Source organism: Pongo pygmaeus, chromosome 7, assembly GCF_028885625.2.
Source record: "Pongo pygmaeus isolate AG05252 chromosome 7, NHGRI_mPonPyg2-v2.0_pri, whole genome shotgun sequence".
Taxonomy (NCBI): Eukaryota; Metazoa; Chordata; class Mammalia; order Primates; family Hominidae; genus Pongo; species Pongo pygmaeus.
This window is the reverse complement of record NC_072380.2, coordinates 132,300,138-132,318,267: the sequence shown is the minus strand read 5'-3', so window position 1 is coordinate 132,318,267 and position 18,130 is coordinate 132,300,138. Positions and strand designations below refer to the sequence as shown.

General features: G+C 38.5%; 1 protein-coding gene across 9 annotated transcripts in view; it reads left to right on the top strand.

The window, feature by feature from the left end:
- Nucleotides 1–18,130, top strand: part of ENPP2 (ectonucleotide pyrophosphatase/phosphodiesterase 2) — a 116,383-nt gene that overhangs the window by 72,564 nt on the left and 25,689 nt on the right. For 5 of the 9 annotated variants that reach the window (XM_054498977.2, XM_054498975.2, XM_054498979.2 and 2 more), the window contains exons 11-18: nt 292–364; nt 5,012–5,167; nt 7,163–7,271; nt 10,362–10,487; nt 13,921–13,952; nt 14,636–14,763; nt 16,866–16,953; nt 17,111–17,198. In XM_054498977.2, the coding sequence (XP_054354952.2) occupies nt 292–364; nt 5,012–5,167; nt 7,163–7,271; nt 10,362–10,487; nt 13,921–13,952; nt 14,636–14,763; nt 16,866–16,953; nt 17,111–17,198 (800 nt within the window). The remainder of the gene's footprint in view (nt 1–291; nt 365–5,011; nt 5,168–7,162; nt 7,272–10,361; nt 10,488–13,920; nt 13,953–14,635; nt 14,764–16,865; nt 16,954–17,110; nt 17,199–18,130) is intronic. The other 4 variants (XM_054498981.2, XM_054498983.2, XM_054498982.2 and 1 more) reach the window with 1 other exon arrangement.

The window sequence follows — 18,130 nt, the reverse complement described above, 5'->3', positions numbered from 1 at the left end:
ATTACCGCCAGGCTCTGTTATCTTGAGGGTCAAGGACCCGAGTACAGGTTCAAGTTTTCCTTTGTGACTTTTGAGTCCTGAAGGTGGTTCCAGGCAGTTACCACAGATGGGGTGGTGGTCATAGAAGCAACAGAAAAAAAAAAAAAGTTTTCCATGCTAATATGAATAGTAGTTAAAGGATAAATTAAACTCGAGAACATTTTTTTTTAAAATGCGTTTTTTTAAAAATATGTGATATTTTTTGTTACGTGTGGTTTAGGAGAGATTCTGAACCTTCCAATTTTCTTATAGGCCTTCGGTCTATGCCTTCTATTCTGAGCAACCTGATTTCTCTGGACACAAATATGGCCCTTTCGGCCCTGAGGTTAGTGGTTTAGCATCTGCCTGAGAAGAACCTGTGGCCCTGGGCTATCTGACCTACTGACCTTATTTCAGGATTTGTATAAAGTCTGGATGGATGTTTGTATCTACAAGCTTTATGCAAAGTCAAATGACTACAAGACTAAAAATATTTTTTTAAAATCTTAAAACTACCTGTTTCTCTTACAGGAGCTTTATTTCAGATTGCTTTGATATTTAAATAATAATATATCCTAAACTTGATGTTAACAGGAAATGGGATGTATTCTAGCCTTGTGGGCGTCAGTTGGAGGGTGAATAATCAGGAAGGGTTGGCATTTGCCTTCAATGGGATAGGCATGGAAAAAAATATTGAGAAGAAACCTGCAATGCCAAACATTGTAAATGAATTTCAGCACCCTTAAAACGATTAGGCAGTTTAGAGAGGGTAGATCGGCTAAGCAGCTCCAATAACCTTAGCAGATATAATACAATCAACCTGGCATAAGTTATAGTAATGGACTCTTTTGAATTTAATACATTTTGGCCCAGGTATATATATTGTGAAATTGTCACCACATTCAAGATATGAACATAGTCATCACCCCGCAAAGTAATATAAATTCTCGAGAGAAATATACCACTGAGTGAATCTGCTTAGCAGAGCAGGGTGACTTTTTTTTTTTTTTGAGACAGAGTCTTGCTCCATCACCTAGGCTGGAGTGCAGTGGTGCGATCTTGGCTCACTGCAACCTCCACCTCCCAGGTTCAAGTGATTCTCCTGTCTCAGCCTCCTGAGTAGCTGGGATTACAGGCGTGCACCACCATGCTTGGCTAATTTTTGTATTTTTAGTAGGGACAGGTTTCTGCCGTGTTGTGCCAGGCTGGTCTCGAACTCCTGACCTCAGGTGATCCACCAGCCTTGGCCTCCCAAAGTGCTGGGATTACAGGCGTGAGCCACCGCACCCAGCCGAGGGTGACATATTTTTATCAAACACTCAGCCCTCATCATGGAAGACAATCTGTGAGGTAGTATCCAGTATAATTTCAAATTCAGAAGGTGGGAAAGGAATGGTTAGAAATGTTCCCACATTTCAGCATAGATAGTAAAAAATATGATGGAGTTTGCAAATCTAAACTTTTCAATATTTTAAAATATTTAAGTAGCCTAGTAACCCATAGGACACTGCTGACTATAATTAAGTTCCTTGTTTTCAGATGAATTAGAGATATAGGTAAACATATCTTGGTTTAAACATACTTGGTTAAACATACTTGGTTTAAGTATTTTTGACAATACTTAAGTATTTTGACAATACTTGCAGCGTGTGACCAAGGAGTCATGAGTGTTTCTGAATGCTTTGACATCAATTCAGAGGTGATTTATTTAAGCACTAGTAACCAATAGCTACGTCAAACCACTCTTAGTTTGTCTTGAATCACTGCAGTTATATAAGTCAGATGCTCTTTTTCTGTCCCTTTGAAGTTTATCCCGTCTTGTATGATTGTGAAACACAAATGATAAAATGAGATAAACATCTGCATACATGATGCCAGTAAAGAACACCAAAGCAAGAATGGCTGTTATATTTTTAGATTGACTTTCTTTGAGATTAACCTAAAGGGAACAAAAGGAACCACATTTTATCAAAATGTTCACAAAACAAAACAAAACACCTAAGCAGTTCCATGTTCCCTACTTAAAAGTTTGACTTCTTGGGTAATAACATCCCCTCAAAGAACTTGTGGGGTAGGCAAAACGGATTGGTATAGCCATCCTTTTAAAAGTATGACTCTGGTACTTTCAGTTGGCTGCTAAGTGGAGAACTTGAAGATAGCACCACAGAACTTTTGACTCCCAGACCACAGTCCCTTCCATGGAACCATTTAACCCTCCTTCAGTCCAGCAGATAAGCAAAGTGGTCAGTTAATAACTATGTTCAAATTATACAGAACATTTTCTTTATGGCAAAGGTTTGGCTTTTAATAATACAGATGAGGTATAACTCAAACCTTAAAAGTTATATGGCTTAATGATAAATGTTCTTAATCAATAAACATCTTTGGGTTTCTAATATGTATAGTTCAGTTACAATTAAATGCATGAAAGTGTATGTTTGTGTGAATTAAGAAACAAGTAAGTTTTTTTGAAAGTACTGAGTAGGGAATAAATGAAGCAGGATACAGGATGCTTTAATTTGCTATAATAATTTTTCTATGCCCAGGGTTGCTCATAAATATATAAACAGAGATTTTTCCTATAGTACCTTTGAATTAAGAGTTGAAAGTATTCATGTTGTGTTTTTTTTCAGTATTACTACTTCTTGCAGCTAGGGTATTTTCATATGTCTACTGGATAAACTCTTAATTGGTTATCTTGGAGTATATCTTCAGTAATGGTAATCTGATAACCTGGTCATTTTCTTCTCATAAGGCAAAGGATATTTTCAGATTTCAATTATTTCTCATCTGGTTCTAGGAATCTTATTTTAACTGAATGAAAAACAAAATAATTTACACTTTTAAAACATGAAACCAAAGCAAGTCAGCAAAAGTTCTCTTCTATTGTAGGCTAATTGGTTTATATACCTATGTATCCTATATGCCTACCTATATATCATCATTTACACTTATTATACATGAAAATATTATAACATACTAGTTTAAAGATCATTTTAAAATCAGTAACGTATCTTTCACATATAAGAAAATAACTTATATTTGAAATTTCATTGAAATGATTTTAACTACCAGAATGCTATATGCTACAATAAGATGAATTCAGTTGAAATTTGTGCTTTATTTGCTAAATATTTGAGTACACATTTTTTCAGGATGATTCTCAAAAGCTATTAAATGAGATGATCAAACATTGAGCTAATAGCTTCAAGAAATGGTGTATTGCTCCTGGTTTCAGAGTGTAATGGTGAATGTACAAAAATGTGCTTGCTTTTGATTATTGGCGCAATCTTTTTCTTTTTGACCTTCTATGCTTTTTCTGTGACCCCTTGTTCGGCTGCTCTCCGGGCCTACAGGCAGAGCTTTGGCTGGCTAGTCTCTACCTTCAGATGGCAAAGTATCCTGAAATGCAGGGAAATTTGCACCTCTACCTCCCATCCTCTTAATAACCTCAGGCTAAAATTTCTAAATTCAGGCTGAAGTATGGCTGGTCAGTGAAAACTTAGCTTTCATCTACCTCTAACATTTGAAGAAGGAAATACATGCAGTATAATCACTGGATGAAAACCCAGTTCGACTAAACCCTACTCTTCTGCTCCTCTAACCTGCTGCAATCGGAAGGGCTCACCTTTGGAGTCTTTGGAATGTTGAGGTCTGTTGCAAATGGCATAGAGTTTGATGGGCCGACTTGAGCGCTAGCAGAATGTATTCAGTGACCATGAAATGGAAAATCCTCTTTTCCTTTTGCTGCTTTTCTTATAGAGATTTACCTAAAACTAGGAGCATTAAAAAACAAACAAACAAAACCAAAGTCTTTGGGCCTGTGTCTTTTGATCGCTCTAGTGGAGAGAGAGGATGAGACAGAAACAGAAGTGCCTTTGCCATGGCTTGCCCTGGAAACAGTGAAATCGCATGGCAGATGTTCCCCTTCTTGGATACACTAACATTGTTCCTCCTCCTGCCCCTTCCTGCATCTGAATGGCTCTCAAGACAGTCCTCCCGAGAGAAGTCAGTGAGGTAGACAGCAAGGCTTGCTGCTTTAATTCACCTTTGCACCATCAGCAAATCAGGGGCCTGTTTTTCCTCCAGCATTTGGAAATTCCAAAAGGTTATCTTCAGTTTATGTGTCAACTTTACTGCTCTCTGGATTTTCAAAACAAAATCCGTAGCATGCAACTCCCCTTAAAAGCAGGTTTCTGATAGCAAGAGCATAAGTAGACTCTTTCTTGGTCTGTATATACCAAGACAAAAAAGAGATGACTTTTTGATGACTTTTTAGATTTTACCTAATTTTAAAAGAGACTTTAACTTAGAGTTCCTCTGTACTGAAAACCTCAATTGTCAGTGAGTTCTTTCTCCTGCTGAAAGTCCTGATTTGTGGGAGTACGTTTATGACTAAGGAGGATTACTTATTATTTATGTTTCATTCCATCCTTGGTTTTAAAATTTTTCACTGGATCCTTGCCAATGATGGTGACAGTTGCTTTGACATAGTTGCTGGCGTGAACAGAAAGATACCTGTCAGATTCTGAATTGGAATCACTTACATGAATCTCATTGTCATCTTGAAATGATCAAGTGGCTAGTATTTGGCCTACTTTTCAGTTAGTTCTTTATAAATGGAGAGCTTTTCATAACCAAAGACCAGTCTCTCCCTAATGCAGGAGTTATGGAATACAGAGCTTGTCTAATGCCACCTTCCCGTACATCCATAAATATCAGCCAAAAGAAACCCACATGACTAGATTTTCTTAAATTGGATTCTTGTTCTCAGCGAAGAAGCTGTGACAACAGCATCAACATCAATTTAGGAGGCTTCTCTCCATAGAGTTCCTCTAATCATCCATCCCTCATTCCAATTTTTTCTCACTTAAGGAGCCTTAGTTATTCTAACTGAGACTCTGCTGATCCCAGATGGGAAAGTGTAAGCTTTATATCTGACTCAGAGGGACAGACGACTTCTGAGTCCAGACATCTCTATCCGCCAGTACAGGAGAGTAGTTATGGCTCACCTTTTACTCCGGCTAAGAGACCTAAGAGGAAAGTTGCCCCTAAGAGGAGACAGGAAAGACCAGTTGCTCCTCCAAAGAAAAGAAGAAGAAAAATACATAGGATGGATCATTATGCTGCGGAAACTCGTCAGGACAAAGTAAGTTTATCTATTGTTCCAAAGCTTTGTGGCGGGCAGGTCTGAGTTGAAGGTTGCCTTCAGTGCCTTGGTTGGAAAATCGGCTGAGCAAGTTTTAGAAAAACTCTGGTGCATTGACCTTGGCTTTGAGTCCAGAAGAATGTGGTACTTCAGAGGTTAACACTGATGTGAAGACTGCCTGAACTCAACATGACAGGAAAAAAAGAAGTCTTTTCCTTTTTTAAAGAGTTAGTTGCCCTAAAACTAGTATTAACATTTAGGCTGCAGCGACTAATAAGATTGGTTTTGTTTGTACTTAGTCACAGAATCAGTCACATGGTTTGTGGCCCTGCTTCTTGAGAACAACCCTGCAAGGTAAAAGGAGGTATTCTCAAAGGCAATGTGGATTAGAACTCAATAGGAAGTTGGCTTAGATTAGGGGTCTGTACCTTCAGAGATCAGAAAAGGTGTAGGCTGTAGAGAAGGAAATAGCTAAGACAGAAAGAAAGAGAAAATAATGGGCGGATAGAGTTGCGTGTAATTTCCACAAGTAATGTCTACTCTTCCCAGTATGTTCAGAAGAGCCTACCAGTTGTTGCTTTTCCTAAAACCTTTGAAAACTTCTGAGGCAGTATCTTATTTGTGATCCTCTGAACTGATCCCTAAGAAGTAGGTTCTGGATTCTACCTGAGTCATCCTGCTGAGTAAAGGAAAATAAGTCATTGACAAAGATCAAAACATGTTGTGCATTTGGTATTTCTTTATCTAGACAGAGATCTTCGAGGAGAGCATGATTTTCTCAGAAGCAAATACCACTTTGTTCCACACCTGTTAGTCCCTTCTGATTATTCTACACATCTCTTTCTGAAACTTTCAACTGTGACTTCTTCCTTGGGATAGGACTTGAAATACTGACTCCCGTCACGAAGAAAAAAACAAAAGTTTAAACCTGATTTCCCTAAAGAAATAATAGGAGGAAAGGTCTTGATTCATCTGAGAAGATGCTAGTGGAAGATAATATTATGTGTCTGAGTAAAAATGATATTCACATCCTTTCTGTTCTTATCTTAATCATCTTGGGTATATTTATGTGATTGTTAGCTAAGCTATAAAATTCATCTAAATATATTCCCTGTATCTTTCTATTCTTTGTCTGATCAGATGTTTCTTAAAAAATCTTTCCATTGCACAGCTAAAGATGAAAGTGGGACGGAGATCCTCTAGTATGTGAGAACATTCATGCTGTTAGAAACTTCCATTTGAAGTAAGAAAATGAGAGATGGATTTTTTTAGACTTTGGAAATGGTCTTCAGAAAAGAATTGAGTTTTCATATTTTGTTAAAGAACAAACCTTCTAAAACAAACTCATGGTTCACTTCTGTTTAAGTTAGGACTCTTATAGATTCTTGTTTCACTCAAAATCAGGTTTAAAAGAACTAAAGTGAGAAGCAATAACTTGTTTCTTAGAATAGGTTCTTCTGTTAAGAATCTATTGCTTTCAGATGCCAACCGTTAAATTACTTAGAACAAGATGGATCTCATTGTATTAATGATATTCTAATTTATTATCCAGTGGAAGGTTATGATTTTAACCTCAGAACAGTTTTGGATTCACTTAGTGTCTATCTTCTTGCCACGGTTCAAGATCTAATGTGATTTCACTTAGGGACTTTCTGTATACTCTCAAAACTCTTGGATTTAAAGGGTGCTGTCACATTTTAGAAAGTCCATTTTATCTCTTAAAGAATTTTCATTAACAATATTTTTGACATTTTTATATCAAAGAATCTTTAAAGGGATTGGATGAGGAGAGGTTTTAATTCTCTCAAAAGAATACAAATATAACATGGTTACACCAGATTTCCATTAAGAATGGCAGGCAAATCTCCCCAGACAAAGCTCTGCCTCTGGGCCGGAAGTTTTCTTTCCAAAATGTTCTAGGGGTAGAAGATCTATGAGAGACTGAAAGGGAAAGAAAGAAAACCCTGTGGGGACTAACTTGCTTCTTTTTCCCAGATGACAAATCCTCTGAGGGAAATCGACAAAATTGTGGGGCAATTAATGGATGGACTGAAACAACTAAAACTGCATCGGTGTGTCAATGTCATCTTTGTTGGAGACCATGGTAAAGCTTTGTTTTTTCTTTGCTAATAGGATAGATGGATAATGTTTCTGATCATATTGAGGAAAAGAATCCTTGCCCTTAGAAGCCAAGATTCCATTCTTAACCTCGGATAGAAATCAGGCCATGATTCAAAAGCGTGAGATGACCTGAGAGATCCCTGGGTTCATTTTGATCAAAACCTGGGACTTCTTATATATTTCTGTTATTTGCAGGAAAGACCTTTCTACAAAAATCTGTCTCTTGTTAAAGCGACACAGACAGTTTCCTTGTGATATTAATAGCTTCTTCTGTGAATGTGACATATCAGGTGATAATCTCCTATCCCTGCCAGCCACATCCCCAAAAGGAGCCCATGGAGTTTATATGGTTAAAAATACATCTAAATAGGATAAAGAAGCAGAGACATAGGATTCTTGTCAAAGAAGTGGCGTGTAAGTAAAATCATTTCCCCGAATCTACTGAGGGAAGTCAAGGTCCAAACCAGAAGGCCCTGCTGTAATTCAGATGACTGTTAAAGAGAGGAAGAAGCATTATAGGAAGTAGTTTTTCTAAATCACTTTATGAAGTAGAAAAATTTATGACCAATTCTTTGAGGAAATCAAGAGCATCATAAACATTATATGACTATAGAGCTGTGCAGGGGGTGGGGGCTCAGAGACATGCAGACTGAGTTCTAGAGGGTATATCCTGTATTTCGGAACTATTAGATTGAAACAGTAGCATTGGAATTTGGGGTTTCTCCCTTCTAGTGGAGTTTGGAGGATGAAAATTGGCTGACTCTTTGGCAGTTCCGTTAAGAATGGTAGGCAAATCTCCCTAGCTCTGGTCCTGAATGTCTTTCCAGAATGTCCTAGAAGATCTATGAGAATTAGAAAAAAAAAAAAAAAAAAAAAGCCAAAGGGATTAACTTTCTCCTCTTGAGTGGGCTAGATGTAACCCTTTGCAAAGTCATGCTCCATGCATTTGGCTTAGTGGAGAGCTACACACAGGTCAGAGAAGTTGGAGCATGTGTCAAAGCTGATTCAATTTAAGTTGCCTAGAGGTGTCAAGAGCATTTGCTCGCATGCTGGAGCCAGACGTCTAAGTAGAAGGGTCCCAATGAGTCATGTGCTGAGGCATTGTAAAGGTCATGGATAGGTTTAAACCTTGGCTTGTCACTGTGTAGGCTTCCAAGATGAGTAGATCCATTTGGTTTGGGACAACTACAGCACTTCTTCTTCTTCTTTTTTTTTTTTTTTTTTGAGATGGAGTTTCACTCTCATCGCCCAAGGTGGAATGCAATGGTGCGATCTCGGCTCACTGCAACCTCCACCTCCCGGGTTCAAGTGATTCTCCTGCCTCAGCCTCCTGAGTAGCTGGATTACAGGCGCCTGCCACCAGGCCTGGCTAAATTTTGTATTTTTAGTAGAGGTGGGCTTTCACCATGTTGGCCAGGCTAGTCTCGAAGTCCTGGCCTCAGGTGATCTGCCTGCCTTGGCCTCCCAAAGTGTACAGCACCTATCTCTTAAAAGATGGTATGATTTAGTGTTTTAGGGCATGGTCTTTGGAGTCAGAATGAATTTTAGTGGAGTTCAAATTGCACTGTGTCATTTAACAGCTGTATGACACTATACACCTTTTGTGGCCTCTCCAAGTCTCCGTTTCTTCATCTGTCAGGCGAGAATATTAACACCCCTCCACAAATTTAGTCTGCAGAGTGAAGGCTGATGACGCTTGAGGAGCACTTAGCATAGTGCCTGATGAACTTCAAAAGTAAAGGAGATTGCTCACATTTGGGGTGGCATAAGGGACTTCCTAGGAATATAACAAATGGCAGAGACTTTCAGCCCTCTATTAATATGTATTTGGAGACTTTCCCTTCCTGGGCTAACATTGTACTAAAACACAGTAGCTCTTCATTGCTCTATTTTTCTTTCTAAGGGTTTAACTGTTAAAGTGCAAGATATATAATCCTTATGCTATGTGTTTTTTCTTGCATTTCATTCCAATTTGTATTAAACAAGGGAAGGTTCTGGATCTGGGATCCTGGGAGGTGATTATTTGAATTTTATCAGATCTGGGGTACTCTGGGTTGTATTTCCTTATTTTAAAACCTCTAGGCATCCTTTACAGGATATAAATATATGAGTATTCTCCAACAGGGTTATTTTCCCTGTTAGAGAATAGGTACATATTGAATTGTACTGAGCAATATATTAAAACATTCCAGGTCATCTCATACATTTCAATAAGGTCTCTAGTAGCCTCCATAGTCTATGATGCTAAGATTTGAGTTTACAACAATGTTTTAAATAAAAGCATTTTAATAAAAGAATTTTCCTTGATGGGGACACACAACAAATCTTGGGGTGGTGGAGAAATATTTGTTGTTTAAAAAAATTCCCTACCTAGAACCTTCTTGCTTTAGTTGCTAGCTTTCAGTTCTGACTAATTACATTGTTTACAACTTGTTTTCAATGTTATTTTGTTTTTCAATTTGGGTGGTCATTGGAACTGACATTTTTCTTTCTCATCTCTTGTTGCCAGTATTGTTTTTTCAGTAACATCCAAGGCCACCAGTGGAGACAATGAGGACTGATGATTATGTACTCAAGACAGGAGATATATTAGAGAGTTGGAAAATGACATTTTGTAAAAGAGACACAGAACTGTATATTCCATTTATACCACCCCCAGCTGGGAAGAGTTTGATGCAATCTAGGATTTTTTTTTTTTTTTTTTTTTTAAAGAATAGATCTTTTTCATAAAGACCCTGTCAATAGTTAGGTTTGTTGTTGTTGTTGTTTAAATCATGGTGACTTCCTTTGTCTTGCTGTTCTGGCTAAGTGACTTAAAATGTAATCGAGGTAATGCATTTTCAGCCTTCTAGTGCTTGCAAGATGATATGGCTAAGTAAAAGTCTAGAGAAAAGATTATACAGAGAAGCCTTAAAACATTTAAAGTCAAATACAAAAATCTCAAAAGTCAGGGTTCTTCCCATTAAGTTACTAAAAACTAACTAAAGAGATGCCTGGATGTTATCTTTAGTGTCTATGTTAAGATTTTCATTTTAATATTGCCTGAAAATATTCTTTTTCTCCCTCCCCATAGGAATGGAAGATGTCACGTGTGATAGAACTGAGTTCTTGAGTAATTACCTAACTAATGTGGATGATATTACTTTAGTGCCTGGAACTCTAGGAAGAATTCGATCCAGATTTAGCAATAATGCTAAATGTAAGTTGATTCTTAAAATATTAAGCGGTCAGAGTGGTAATACAATGGAATAGGTAAGGGCTTGTTTTCTAAAGCTGAAATACTTAGGTAAAAATTCTGGCTCTGCTACCACTTAGCTGAGTGACCTTGAATAAGTCATTTAAACTCTAAGCCTCAGTTTTTTCATCCGAAAAATGGGGATGATAAATGCTAGCAGCTATCTGTAGAAATTAATCGGTGCATATTGCTTAGAGCGGTTCCTGGCACATAGTAGCGTTATATAAATATTTGCTCTTATTCTTATGTGGAAATTGCGCTTAGTTTGAAGCATATTCATGACCAAAAACTTCTGTTTATAAGATAAGAATTTTTTCAATAAGAAGTTCAGACTGGTCCTTAATAGATCAAACTAGAGGGTGTATGTAAGGGTTGGCAGAACCACATTTGGACTGTGAGGGTTCCTAGGAACCTTGTGGAATGGAGTCCATTCTCTTTGTAAAAGTGATTGGTAGAATCTAGTAGGAAAAGATATTAAGCCCTTGGGAAGTGGCAGCTGTCCTGAAAGATCAGAAATAAAAATAAACAGGAATAAACTTGTCACTTATGTTTTACATGTTCAGGTTATGATCTACCACTGATACGAACTTAATTTGTGGACTAAGATTTTTAGGTGCTGTCTACCTAGCTTTTGAGAAGTCTGTAGTTTTCTTGGGGTTATGCCTCACTTTGAAAAAAAAAAATTCTTTGGAGTTTTTAGCCTTGGGAATAAGAAACCATTGACACCAACCTTACAGCTTTGGAAAATTAAGTTTTTCCCTAATTATGTTCCTGAGTCAACACAACTGGAACTGTTCCAAGGTCAGCTCCAGGCAGTGTTGTGAAATAAACAAAATGTGGGTGTTTCTGCTCTCTCTCCTCTATGACCTTTCCTGTCCCTATGTCCTCCCTTTTCTGCCCTCGCATACACTGGACACAGTCACCATGGCACCCCTCAATTTTAGTATTTGCACTTCAGGGCTATGCAAAAAAGATTTTCTCTATTTTTAGTGGTATTTCTGACATTAGTACATGAATGGGGAGGTTGGTTTGGAGGGGAAAAAAAAAAAACCTTCCCATAGCCCATGAAATCATAACTATCAATGATAAAAAGTTTTGTACTTTACAAAAACCACTTTCCAATGTGGTTTCATTTTGTGGGAGACAGTAGCATGGGGTGGTGACAGACACAGATATCTGGGTTCATATCTTAGTTCTGCTCGGTACTCACCATGTGAGCACCCTGCACCTCTGCTTCCTCATCTGTAGTGTAAGGATTGCTGGGAAGATTAAATAAGAGATTGTGTTTACGTAATTTAGATCAGTGCTTAGCACATAGTCAAAGCTATATAAAGGCTGGATATGATGATGATGTCTTAGTCATACCACTATTTCAGATATACACACACACACATACACATAAACTCTTATTTAGTCCTTTTAATAGCATTGTGTGATAAGTATCACTATCCCTTTTATAGACAGTAGAAATCAAGGCTCAGAGAGGGGTGAGGGAACTAGCTTCGAGGATGATGGTTAGTAAGTTGCAGATCTGAGATTTGAAGCCAGATTAGCTGAACCACTGCCCTTTCTTCACACAAAATGAGGACTGTTAGCCTGCAAAGACTGAGTTCTTCAGAATTGAAGGATTGATGTCCCCAGCATGGACTCAGGCAATGGATATTCCTAGTAATTCTCTGGGACTTATCTGAGTACATGCTATTTATTTCTCTTCATTGTCAAAGAACATGAACTTACTCTATTTCATCCCTTTGAGGAATATGATTTATGAGGCCTGGCTTGCTCAATCACATTGCTTGAGTGCCAGAGTGCCAACTCCTCCTCCTTCTGAAAACCCATTGGCTTAGTGAGGATTTGAACAGCATTTACCTCCCAGGGTTATTGTGAATGACCAGAGAGAAAGTGCCTGCAAAGCTCTTTTTTTTTTTTTTTTTTTTTTTGAGATGGAGTTTTGCTCTGTTGCCCAGGCTGGAGTGCAGTGGCTCCATCTTGGCTCACTGCAACCTGTGCCTCCTGGGTTCAAGCAATTCTCCTGCCTCAGCTTCACAAGTAGCTGGGACTACAGGCACATGCCACCACGCCTGGCTAATTTTTTGTATTTTTAGTAGAGACGGGATTTCACCGTGTTAGCCAGGATGGTCTCGATCTCCTGACCTTGTGATCCACCCACCTCGGCCTCTCAAAGTGCTGGGATTACAGGCATGAGCCACTGCACCCGGCCACCTGCAAAGCTCTTATAGAAAGACAGGCACATAGTATGAAATCTATTTGGGCTATTATTATTACATTATTACTTATTTGCTTTCTAGTAAGAGATGCAATTAAGGCCAATGGAATACACATTTCAGTTTTGGATTTCAAGCTTTAGAGCTAAGATTCTGAAAATAGTCTTTGGAGTCTGTACATTTATACCCCAAGGCAAGTTTATTCATGCATTTTTAACAAATATGAACAAATATTTATTAACATGTGTATTGAGTGTCTACTCTGCACAGGCCCAGGGATGCAGCAGCACGTGATACAGATAAGGCCTTCTCCACTGGTATTTAGATGCCAGGGAGGGCTGCCTCATGATAGTTGCTATCTCTTCTGAACGCAACTTTCCTTTTCTGCTGATTCTGTAATAACATACTGAAGCAAACTTCCTGAAAACAAAACAAAATCCAAGCAACCTACAATCTCCTCTTTCTCCCCACATTCCGCCCAAAACGGGAGCGTCAGATAATATAATCCTGTCCACAGTTTATGCACAGCCATCATTTACATAGTTTTGCTTTTAGCTAGTTCAGAGTATTGACTAAAATCTTCTACTTGATGCTATTGAAAATAAAGGAGGTGCATGCACGCGTGTGTCTATGGTTGGAGAGGTGCGGCTACCTATGTAATTACACCCAGGATATAACTAGGGAAACAAACTCCCTTTTAAAAAAATAACTCAATGGATTAGAAGTTTCATCTTAAAGTGGGTGAAGACTTGTTTCAAAAATCTGCAGATAAATAAGAAGTTACATTAAAAGCCCCAAATGCCCAGTTTAGTTCCTGAGGTCAAACTGCAAATAAACTATGTCTCAAGGGGAACAATTTGGGGGAACTTAAAACAAGAAGCAATTTACCTAGCAGTATCCTGGTGCTGTGGAAGGAGGAATTCCCTCCAGAAGAGCAGAACTGGACCTAGGAGGGCAGTTTACTATAGGATTTGTTCCACTTGCTTAGCTGCATGTCAGTGACTGAAATGTTAAATACTCCCACACAATTATTTATCTTTCAAACAAAACACTAAAGTGATAGTCTTCTGTGGGATGGAAGGAGAAAGAATTGAGTATCTTGCTGCAAAAAAATGATTTCTCTTGGTAATGATAGTTATTTCTTTTGAAATCTTTCTCCTCTCTTTGAACAGATGACCCCAAAGCCATTATTGCCAATCTCACGGTAAGTGTTGCCAGTTGTCCTCTGCCCTGCCCAGGCCTCTGCCCCTGGAGCAGCCTCCCTCCTGTGTGTGCCTCCCCCGGGGGGCGAGAGGAACACTTTCCTCACTGCCCTGCCATCCTGTATATTTGCTTCCTTAAGAGCTTTCAAAACTTCTGGCCTGTGGTCAGCTGCAGGCTCCCTAATGGTCTTGGCAATGATACAAACGGAGAATATCTGATCCTTCCATTAGAACTGAAAAGTATTCATTCATGATTAAACAAATCTTTACTTTCTCTGAACCAGAACTGCCCACCCACTCTGCTCCATTGTTCCCGGATCAGATAAGCCTAAACCCATGTGCTCCTCCCCTCCCACCGACACCCCACCCCCAACTGCTTGACTTGAAGGAGTTGGGAAAGGCCTTGGAGTGTGAATTGCTCTTAGCGATGGTCTCACAAGCCAGGAATGCGTCTTAAAATTCCTAATTGTCCTCAGATAGCCTGTCATATCATCTCCAAGGTTACTTAATCTCTTTTGAATCTATTTGTTTTCAGCGTACATTATTTAATAGAAACAAATTTCATTTATTCACTCATTAACCTTTGGTTAGGCTTAAAATCTCCTTCAGCTTTCTAGAGAGAGAATTTGTAAGAATTTTTCCAAAAGACATTTCATCTAAAGTCTGATTTCCATTTCTATTTCAGTGTAAAAAACCAGATCAGCACTTTAAGCCTTACTTGAAACAGCACCTTCCCAAACGTTTGCATTATGCCAACAACAGAAGAATTGAGGATATCCATTTATTGGTGGAACGCAGATGGCATGTTGCAAGGTAACTGGTATATGGGCTATTTCTGTTTCTCATTTCCACAACCACCCCTTTGGCAACTGGAAATATTTTATCATCCTTAGTCATTGCTGAAAGAAATATCAGTTGGAAATCTCACTGTTTCCAAAGATTTTGTGGGCTACATAAACCATCAGTGCTGGGACAATATATCTCTATGTTCTGGGTCTCAGCATCGTGGTGTCTCTTTGTAGTCTGTCAGTGCATCTGTGTGTATGTGTTTGTGTGTGTGTGTGTCTCTTTCATTCTTTGAATTTACATTCTAAGCTCTGTTCTTACTACTTGAGTAAGTCAAAAGTATAAATGGGACCCTGCCTTAGTATGTTGGGCTGATTTGATCTCGGTTGTTGAGACTTTGCTTGTAGCAATATTTATAGAGGACTTTAGAAAATGTTAATGTTAAAAACTGTTATTGTGGGCACTTTTTACATTGCTTTAAATATTCCCAATGTTTGCCTTCTATTGAACTACAAAAGACTCTCCAATGTTGAAGAGAATGTTCCTTGCTTTTGAATGTGGTCTAGGACATGTCTGGAGGCTCTAACAACTTCCAATTAGTTAATTATTAAGGATTTATCCATTTTCACACAGACCTGGAAGTAGCTGTTTCTCACTCACTGTTGCTCCAACTTTCTACTTAAGAAAAGTGCTGTGAATTTGTCTGTCTCAATAATTGAACAACTGCCACATGTACTCTAGCTAGGTACTAGTTTGCAAGAGAGAGAAGATAACAAGAAAATATTTAGAAACTCTAAGTTCTAAGAAGAACTTAGAACTCTAGAAACTTGTATCAGTAGGGACATTTAGAGAGACACATGTGACAGATACATAAATATCATGCTGTAATTTTCCAGGGTGTACTTAAATATGCGGGATTATGAAGAAAGATGTATGAAGAACAGGAATTATTGGAGTCTTTTAAAACATTTGTGGGAAATTCTCATGGAGAATTTGCAGGGATTTGACTGAAATTAATTGGCCTGGTATGTGCTCCTGAAGGACCTTTTATGTATGGGGCAGCTTGGAAGGGATCACACTGGCGCAGGTAGTAGGTTCATATGGCAAAAACATGGGAGCTGAGTAGAAGTTAAGTGAAAGATGATGACAGTTGGGCAAATTAGTGTAGCCCAAAACCAGGCATGTTGGTTAACAATACATCTTTTAAATTTAACTCTTCTTGCATTGTTGAGGTATTGTATGCATATGTCTTATTATCCCAAGCCCTTATTATTCTAAGGGTGGAGACCCATATGTTAGATTTTTTGTTTTCCCAAAGCACTTTCAGTGCTATAGACCCATAGGTACTTAGGAAATATTTGTATTAAATTAACATGAAAGTTATTTTGGAAAAGGGTCACATGACACTTTTGCAAAAGGTGTCTTCTGTCACAAAAGGAAAGATCAGATGGTCTTGATGTCTAGAGAGCAGTATTTCTGTTTTCTGTTTCTGAATAGAGATATTGTCTAGGTGAGGCCATGCTTTTGTCAGATATGTCATGATTACTGTTAAGTTGGCTGCTTACTTGTACTCTAGTTGTATATTGATAGATAAATTTGCATGCAAACATTTTTATAGAATATAGATCTCCATTCATTGTTTAAACATCACAAATTTATTTTATTTTAAATTTTAAATTATTACGGGTATATAATAGGTGAGACATCACATTTTTTTAAAGTGCCTACTATGTCTTGACACTGACCCTAGGGAGGGGTACATAGAAGTGAACCAGACAAACATGGTCCTAGAGTCGAGAATCTTACAGCCTCAGAGCTAGCAAAGCACCTAGACAGGCAGAGCATGACTTTTGACAAGTGTCCTACTTGGTGTAAGCACGAGGTCCAAGGAGGGCATCGTGACTTCTGTTCACAGGTCCCCATTTATCCTGCAGTAACTGTCAAAGAAAAGTCACTTGGAGAAATGCATGGGATCCTTTTTTCATCATCACAAGCAGAATGCAATTAAAATAGAGACAAATAGACTTTCAAAAGCCGCTTCTTAAATATTCTTTGTACCCTGAAATTACCTTTTTATCAAAGTAATTTCATGAGAAATTCTAACTGATCATGAAATTGTTTCAATTTAGGAAACCTTTGGATGTTTATAAGAAACCATCAGGAAAATGCTTTTTCCAGGGAGACCACGGATTTGATAACAAGGTCAACAGCATGCAGGTATGATGGCAGAATTGTGAATTGAAACTGTGTTTTAGTGATTCTTCGAAAGGATAAGTAATGGTGGTGTGAGTGAAGTTGTACAGTATTCGTAAATAGAGGAAGGGTTCCTACCTAACAATGCTTAACTGTTTTTGTTTTTCTTTTCTTTTGGAAGACTGTTTTTGTAGGTTATGGCCCAACATTTAAGTACAAGACTAAAGTGCCTCCATTTGAAAACATTGAACTTTACAATGTTATGTGTGGTAAGTCACTCGTTTAATCAAAACCATTGAAACAATCTTTAGTTAATATATATGATCTTTCTCAATGTCAGAGAAAGAAATGAGGTGTCTATTCTCTGGGACTACCTCCTCTTCCCCACAAAAGGTTGTAACTTGCCCATTGGTTCAAAGACAGAATATTATCCCCTTCTAAGGCTTCTTTGTCTTCCTTCAACAGTTGACTAATGGGGCGTTTTCATAGTGTTGCTGTTGGCAGCCTCTGGCTGGTCTAACATAGCATTACAGTTTGACACCACTGGTCAGAGATCTGATGAAGCAAGAGTTCTGCACAGAGTCCCCTCCACCTCCATCTCTCGCATTGCAGCCCAGTTAAAAATATTGCCAGCTTGCATCCTGGCCAGCTATTTATGTGCTTTTAATTATTTTTCTTCCTTGAATTTCTAGTTGCTGAATGAGGACAACTTTTCCTATTTAGTAAGGGAGTGCCAGTCTGGTGGTTACAGGGGGAGTCTGCAAGTCGGGTCTCCTGGGTTCTTTTCCCATCTTGGCTGCTAGCTCTCCCCTGTCCTGCCTCTGAGCTCAAGCAAGTTACTGAATACGCACTTGGCAACCATTCACTTGCTATGAAATCAGCCTGTTCATTGCTCAGTGGCACTTCAGGGGACAGGGCCAAAGCCTCCTCATGTCCCCACACTTCTGTGGAGTCATTAGAGGGCAGACTTCTAGTTAGTTATTGATTATAAGTCTCATTTCAAAACATGGAATTAAATAGTCCCAGTGAAGTGCAGAAAAAAGTGATACTGACATTGATCATCCTTGGGTTGTAACTATCACAGATACAGGCAATAGTTAATCAAGGTCTTGTTCCTTCACTCTTTCTTTCTGGGAATCTCTCTCTCTCTATTCATGGTCAAGCAATGAACTTGGCTATTTCAGAAAGCTGTGGCAAGATG